This window comes from Loa loa (genome assembly GCF_000183805.2).
Source record: "Loa loa unplaced genomic scaffold supercont3.474, whole genome shotgun sequence".
Taxonomy (NCBI): Eukaryota; Metazoa; Nematoda; class Chromadorea; order Rhabditida; family Onchocercidae; genus Loa; species Loa loa.
In genome coordinates, this window is record NW_018108654.1 from 25,463 (window position 1) to 33,147 (window position 7,685).

The 7,685-nt window shown below is 30.4% G+C and overlaps 1 protein-coding gene across 1 annotated transcript; it reads right to left on the reverse strand.

The window, feature by feature from the left end:
• Nucleotides 1–246: 246 nt before the first annotated feature.
• Nucleotides 247–5,999, reverse strand: LOAG_06492 (glutamate-cysteine ligase; the record flags this gene model as incomplete). Its single annotated transcript, XM_003142028.1, has 15 exons — nucleotides 247–387; nucleotides 651–773; nucleotides 1,069–1,181; nucleotides 1,468–1,681; nucleotides 1,948–1,981; nucleotides 2,072–2,280; nucleotides 2,501–2,618; nucleotides 2,958–3,076; nucleotides 3,367–3,507; nucleotides 3,838–3,957; nucleotides 4,275–4,374; nucleotides 4,535–4,757; nucleotides 4,953–5,103; nucleotides 5,416–5,538; nucleotides 5,931–5,999. 15 exons carry the CDS (start codon nucleotides 5,997–5,999, stop codon nucleotides 247–249), a joined length of 1,998 nt encoding a protein of 665 aa, XP_003142076.1.
• Between the last annotated feature and the right edge of the window lie 1,686 nt (nucleotides 6,000–7,685).

Genomic DNA, 7,685 nt, shown 5'->3' on the forward strand with positions numbered 1-7,685 from the left:
TATATATATATATATATATATATATATATATATATATATATATATATATATATATATATATATATATATATATATATATATATATAATAAATAGAGTGAAAAGTATGCAATTATAATTAAAAAAAGTTTTCCGAGCTTCCCGAGTCGATAGTGATATAACCGTATATTGGAGGAATTATAAATACATATGCAATTATAACAAATTATTGACCTTATGCAGTTTACGAAATTCAATATTCTACATAGTCACTGACTTTGCTTCTTATGACTCACAATCAACTTTTCTTCCGCCCGTCGAACTGCCATCGGTATGCGTGAATCGGTTTTTGTGCGATAATTACCCAGTAACTTTGGACAGGACACTAGTCCTTTTGATATGTTATCCATCTGCAATAAAAAGTTGATTTACAATAAATACTGGGAAATAAGTACCATCAATAATGTACGAGTAAACTGAAATCAAATAAATTTTTAAGTTATAAGTGGTCACGTTACAAAAGCTATCATGTAATAATTAGGAACTATTAAGGAGTAGTTATTAAACATAGGAATAATTTAAAAAAAGAAAAATGTAAAATTATCGCAGGAATATAACAATCCTTATTTTTCTAAAATTAAAAATTTCACTAACAAAAAGCTATGTAAGTTACCTTTTTCAACATGTCGTAGATAATACGATCTCCTACATATGAATCATGTTTGTAATCAGGATGTTCACAAATAAATTCCCTCATCCATGCAGCTAAAGTTTGCAACTCACCAGAAGCTCGTTTCTGAAATATTTTGCATCACTTCGAAAATTCAGTAAACATTTAGAGAATTAGGTCTATTCATATAGTAGTTCCCAATCTTTGACCAGAGATCACTTTGAATTATTTGCAGTATGGATCATCAGGTCCAAAAATAATAATTCTGTTAATTTGAAAATATACTTTGATCAAAAAGAACTCTGTAAATCTAGTAAACCTGGAGTAACATCACAATATCAAAAGAATAGCCCTTGCGCTCTAAATTTTAGTGCTTAAGAACCACCAGTTCGGAACCACTAGTACAGTAGTGCAAATCAACCTGTATGAAGCTTAAATACTGAGATACAGTGCATCGCGAATCAACATCAACATCAGCACTATCCAAATATTGACGCATTAATGGTATTAATCCTGGAAAATCGTCACCGCTCCCTGAAACGATTATTCCTATCGTAAATTCCAAAACTGACAATTACTAAGCATCTACCACTGATTTGATTTTCATTCGATGGAAATTACAATATAGTACATTGTAATTAAAATAGTAAAGAAGTAAAAACTGCAATTATGAATAACAGAATCCAAAATCAAACCACACTACTGGGAATAAGTTATTTAAAAATGCGCAATAAATCAAGATATTTAGATTGCAAGAATTACCCGCAGATTAAGTCCGATTTAGTTAATGCTAATGCTACTCAAACTTCCAAATGTTCACCATTAATGATTTCATTGACAGTCATCTCTACCACATCATCAGAATCGAGTGTACAACCTGCTTCTCTTGCACATGGTGGTGAGTTGCAAGTTGCAATACGCTTACGGAAAAATAGTTTTTGTTCCATCACGGCATTTCGACGTTGTGCACGTTTCATATTCTCCGTAACAGCAGAAATGGGCAAAATAAAGTAATGTGAAATGATATCATCACCCTGGAAATTATGCTATGCTGCTACCCTCAATTCGAATTTTTGTCATCATAAATTAGAAAGAAGAACGACAAGACCGCCTAAAAAAATTGGAAATGCTAGACCTGAGATAGCATAATTTAAATAAATCTAAGTTAAGATAAACTAATTTAAATGCATATAAATTACAATCAGTGAAAGCTTTCGAACCCTCAGCAATCTTCACTATTCGAAAGCAAAGTCAGGTCACTTAATTAAAAGTGTTGCAATTATAAAAGCTTCCGTCGAACCTTCAAATCTAACTTCCTCTCTCGACCAGTATAACTGAATGAAGATAGAATAATATAATATAATGGTATCTTCAAGCGCTAAATGATTTCCAACATGATCGTATTAGAGGTGCATTAAGCTTACCTTGTTAAAAGTACAACAAAACAACAGTAAGCTGCGTTTTCGAAATCTGTTAATTGCACTTCAGTTGGTCGAAATTCGACACGCCAACCAATTTCTGGTGAATCGGGTGGAGGTGGCTTGAAACGCATATTCATCCAATTTGAACTCTGAACTGTTTCGAAATGTTCAGTTGTCTTCATGTCATCTTGCTCAATACGTTCACGATATACCTATAAAATATCTATAAAAAGGAAAGCAATGATCAAAAGTAATGATAAAAAGGAAAGTAATGGGAACTAATGACCAAAATAGATTATGAATAATAGTATTATAAATACTATGTAAATGTTGTTTCTACCTTGAATACTGGAAAGTTCTTACGAATAAAGTGGAAGAACTGAGTTGTTTTCTGAGCTATAACAACCAGCATATGTAAGCAAATTCATTAACCTGCAAAGGATCGCGAGTAAACATATGCGCAACATGTTGTGCAAGAAGGTTATCAATTCCACCATCCATTAACTGCTTATAAATCTTATCGTCATACTGAAGCGGTATATCGTTGTATCTGAAATGACAGATCTTGTCCGAAATATAGAGTATTTATCCTTGTCATATAAAATAAAGAAGTTGCAGTTAATAAAAATAAAAAGTCAATACCGGACACTTTTCAGCTGTTTCCAATGTTTCTAAAGCGCCGTTAGATAGAAACACGGGTATTAAAGTTAAAAGTTAAGAGAACGCATTATTGGCAACATATATCATAAGAAACTGGAAGGTAAAAAGAATAGACGATTACAATTTCCTACATAATTGGGGAAACTGTTTTTAAGAATAAAGTTAAAGTAAAAGATATTATAAAAGCTGCATCACTCCAATAAAATGAAAAATGGCAAATTTAACTTACGATTCAGAGCAGGGAGAAATATAACAATCAGTTGTATCATATCGACTCTTTTCCAGTACAAATTTGTTATTTTTCAATGGCATCAAACCTCTCTCTTCAGCTGTACGATCGTCTACACTCTAAAACGCGAAAACGAATACTTAGAATAAAACATGTCTCCATCAGAGTTTCACCAAACTTTAAAAAGGAGGAAAAAATAAACCTTTACTTGTTTTTCAATATAAAGAAACAACGAAAAAAAACCTTTTCAATGTCCAGGCGCATACAGACATTTTACTGTAAAATCCTCAGCGTTAGAAACTCATTCAAGGACCTAACAATGAACATAAAATATGTCTAAAAATTAGAATCAAAAAGCCTTTAAATAATGCGATATATTTCACCAAAAGATCTCATATGATTACCTTACCGCTGATATGACATCCCAACGAGAATCAACATCAGCCAATCGTGATCGAAAAACAGGTGTCGCAGCTGATAATGCTAGTAATACAGGTGTTACTGGCGTCAGTTGGTCATATAACCATCGCGCTTCATCAATATTGACAGCCTAAATTAAATTAACTAAAGTCCGAAAGACAATTAATTTAAAAAATTTATCAAAGATAGGCTCTTTGTCATAAATATATATCTACTTTTTGGTCGATTAATTTGTCGTTGGAAGTTACTAGATTCTCATTGTTTACTAAGATTTCCATTTAATAAAAATAAACAAAGAAGATGCCGATGATAAATTTTAGAAGAAATTATAATCACATGTGAGTACAAAAAGATCAATATTGGTATATTTCTTGACTTTTCTACCGAAAAAAAAGAAACATGGGAAATAAATTTTCCTTTTTTGCAGAAAGTTTTGAAGGGAAAAAAATGTAAAAATCACCTGAAAAGTGACTTGCAAACAACAACAACCCATTCCGAAGCCCATATGATCCATATAAATATGATCTGGTTTAGCAGCTCGTGCAGACTGACCTCCATCTTTTGCCTGTGTAAAATTTTCCTGAAATTATAAAAAAGAACTATTAAGGAATGTGTAAGTAAAGAAATATTAGGTAATTTCTTGAACAGATCTTAGTGTTGATTTTTTATCGAAAATAATACCAATTATTGTATGAATACAAGTGAATGAATTATAAAAGCTTGGTCATATTTTCATTGATTGTAGCATTACAAAGTCTCTTGTTATTAATCAGATACTAAAAAGAAATCTTAGTATCATGAAATATGACAGTTTACAAGAAATATGTAATACTTTCATATGTCAGACTCTGAAAGACACTTCAAAATTGTTATGCAAATGAGCGGTCGTAAGCATACCTGATATGGATTTGGTGTATTGCTGTCTTTATATATTGGCACATTTATGGCAACTTTTTCACCACGCCGCTGCTTGATATTTCTTACCAAATTCCGAAATCTGAAAGGAAAAAAAAATCACTTGATCAGCATGAAACAGTCGATTCACTGTCTTCCAAAATTTAATAAATCAGGGAAACTGAAATTTCCTTTGCATAATTTGAAGTGATATCTGATACCGCATTCCTGAAGATGTTATATATCAAAATAACATTCCATACCTTGGATGTCCTGCGTAAATTGCTTCATCAGGAAAAAATATCGAACAACCAAAACTGTTAGTATCATCCGGATGCGGTTCATATGAAGGTGAGGTGAAATCTGGCGTACCCAAAGATGGAAATGATATTGACATAATTGATTCGTCATTTTTCAACAACCGTGTAACTTCAGCTCGACGAGATATCATGTTACTTTCTACTACATTAAAGCATGCCAACAAACCTAAATTCGGGAAAACGAAAAAAATCTTGGAATAATAGAAAATTTCTAAGCTATACCTACTCATAATATTGCTTTATATTAGATGGTATGCATAATTACTCGTCAGAACAACATGGAACGTACAAGATGATAAGCTTGCTCGTGCTTTTCATTGAAAAAATTTCATGTAGTCGCAAAACAAACTAAATAAAGAACCTCCATAAGGTGCTCCCGGTGTTCCTTCAATCATGTATGCCGCAAATTCTGGACGCCATAGGCAACAGTTTTCATTACCCAATAGTGCATTCAATTCTTCGCCAGCTTGCAATTGATGAAGAAGCTCTTCTGCTCGTAAACTTACCCGAGCCTAAATGGCTTTAATGAAAAGAAAAAAGAAGAGCACCTTATTTTATTTCAATCCCTTTTTCACCATAATTCCTTATGCTGACCCCTCATCACCCCTCATCATCTCTGGAACGTATGCCGTAATATATTCAATGAATCATATCACTTTTTAATTTACAACAAGCAGTTAACAACAGTAATAGAAATGATAAAAATCATGTACTATTAATGGGGATTGAGTCGTACAACAATGAAACAGATTTAAAAGAATCATAGCTCACTTCTTTTTCTCCTGTTGCACTGCTTTACCTATTTTTCAATTTAATCCACGAACCTTCTTCGCATCATCATCAAACTTAACAATCGTATATTCAATTTCATCGCCCCATTTCAGTTGATCACCTTCACGTCCTTTCAATCGATGATAGAGAGTAATGAATTGTGCAATACCGTGCTCCTAAAATGGATAAGTTGCATATAATTATCATCCTAATTTCATTTCTGACATAAAAACTAAATCTTCTTCTTAGAGAGAAAAAAAAAGAACACTCTCTTTGACATAAGAAACAACAAATAACAAATCCACAATAGAATACTTCAATAAATAATTAATTATACGAAGACAAAAGTTAATTATGCCACAAATTTGGCAAAACATAAATGAATAAAGGACGATAGTTTAAATTTCAAAGATAATTATTTTGAAGTAATCTAGTACTGAATTTATTATTCGATGTCACAAGACATTTTGTTTAACATAAACACTGAAATATTTGACAGATAATTCAATCACATCAGGCAAATGTATATTTAACTGCTTCACATCGAAATACAAAATTCATCGCTTACTTTAATATAGTCAACGCAGGGTGCTATTTCATTCCATGATAATGGTGTCCCAAGCGTTAATAAGCCCATACCGGTTTCAAATCCTATAAGAACGTAGATTAAAGCTTTTGAATGGGTAAATATATTTGATAAAGCAAATAAAACTAAAAATAAAAAGACAAAGAACTCAAAACTGGAAAAAGAAAAAAAAACAACGAACTTTCATTATTTTTACAAAAAAATTACACTTCAATCCTTGAAAGTTTCAGTTCTTAACAATAACAAAAACAAGAAATAAAACGACAAATAAGAACTGGTTGAAATAAAAGAGGAAATATGTTCCTTTAATTGTTTCAACGTTACAAAATATCATTTTAATCATTCTTTCTTTTCCTTTAAAGTTACAAACATTACTTTTATTCAACAAAGTAATGTCAACGCTGATTATAGGTAGCCTAAAAATAGCTAAACAAGAATGACAATGAATTATATTAATGTAAAACTAAACAGAATTCACAGCGGAAATCAAAAAATAAAGCACGGTAGCAGTTACAGAAAGAACACTTTTTAAATTACGAAATAATTCCAAAAATAAAAAATGGAAGTAAATCATGAATTAAAGAAACAAATCAAACATTCAATGATGGAACAAGAAATCAATAATTCGTTGAATGGAAACATTTATTACGAAAGATATCATAGATACATTATTAGCGAGTTATTAATTTAAAAGAAATTTAAATAATTTTTGGATCAATGTGCTAAAATTACAAATTCATAATTTTCAATAGCGCTGATCGAATTTAACGATATGATTACAATTATTGATGTATAAAACAGCAAATCATACTTAACGGCAAGTGCAACATTTAAAAAAAAAAAAGTAATAAGACAACAAGTTAAATCTGACACTTTCTAATATATGACATGTGACTGATAACAAATGATAAGCAACATTACAACAAAGCTAAGTTGATAATTTTCTAATCGAACAACTCATATCACAACTGCCAACATGGTTTCTGATTAATGAATAAAGGAAAGGGAAAAAGCATTCTTTTTTTAAGAAAACAATAAAACTTTCGTAAATTTCAATTACAATAACAATTCAACAATACAAATGATAAAGAAGCAAATAAAGTGATTAAGTAGAAAAGTCTTTTTTATCAGTCCGCAAAATGCCTTCCTTTTTCCATTTCCTTTTTATTTTTTCCTTTCTTCTTTAACTTTTTTTTTTTTAACCGTAACATTAAACTAAGGAAACATTTTGGGAAGTAAAATGAATACAACTTGTAACATTTGCATGGAATATTACACTACCATAAAAATGATGAAACAAAAATGATGAAAGTATGCTCTTTTTCCTTTTTTCCCTTTTTTTTTTTGAATATCGCCCATTTCAATGATTCACAAAACAAAAATTAACATTGTTAAACAATAAAGACAAAGAAAAGTAAAAATATTATTTAAATAGTAAGTAAAAATAAAAGTACCAGCAAAATGGATCAATGAGTTACGGTATGACGTTATGTAATATGAATTGTTCACGTAAAGAATAAAGTTGTTTTATACGTCACAAGTATGAAATATATGACACCTGAACTTAGCATCTAAAATGATTTTAAATTTTCATGAATTATACTAGAATCATTATAGTGATAACAAAGTATTATATGATAATTATGAATCATATTATTATATGATTTAAAACACAAAAATTCGTTGTTTTTTTTTTTTTTTTTTTACTACAACATAATATATTAGACAAAATGTTTT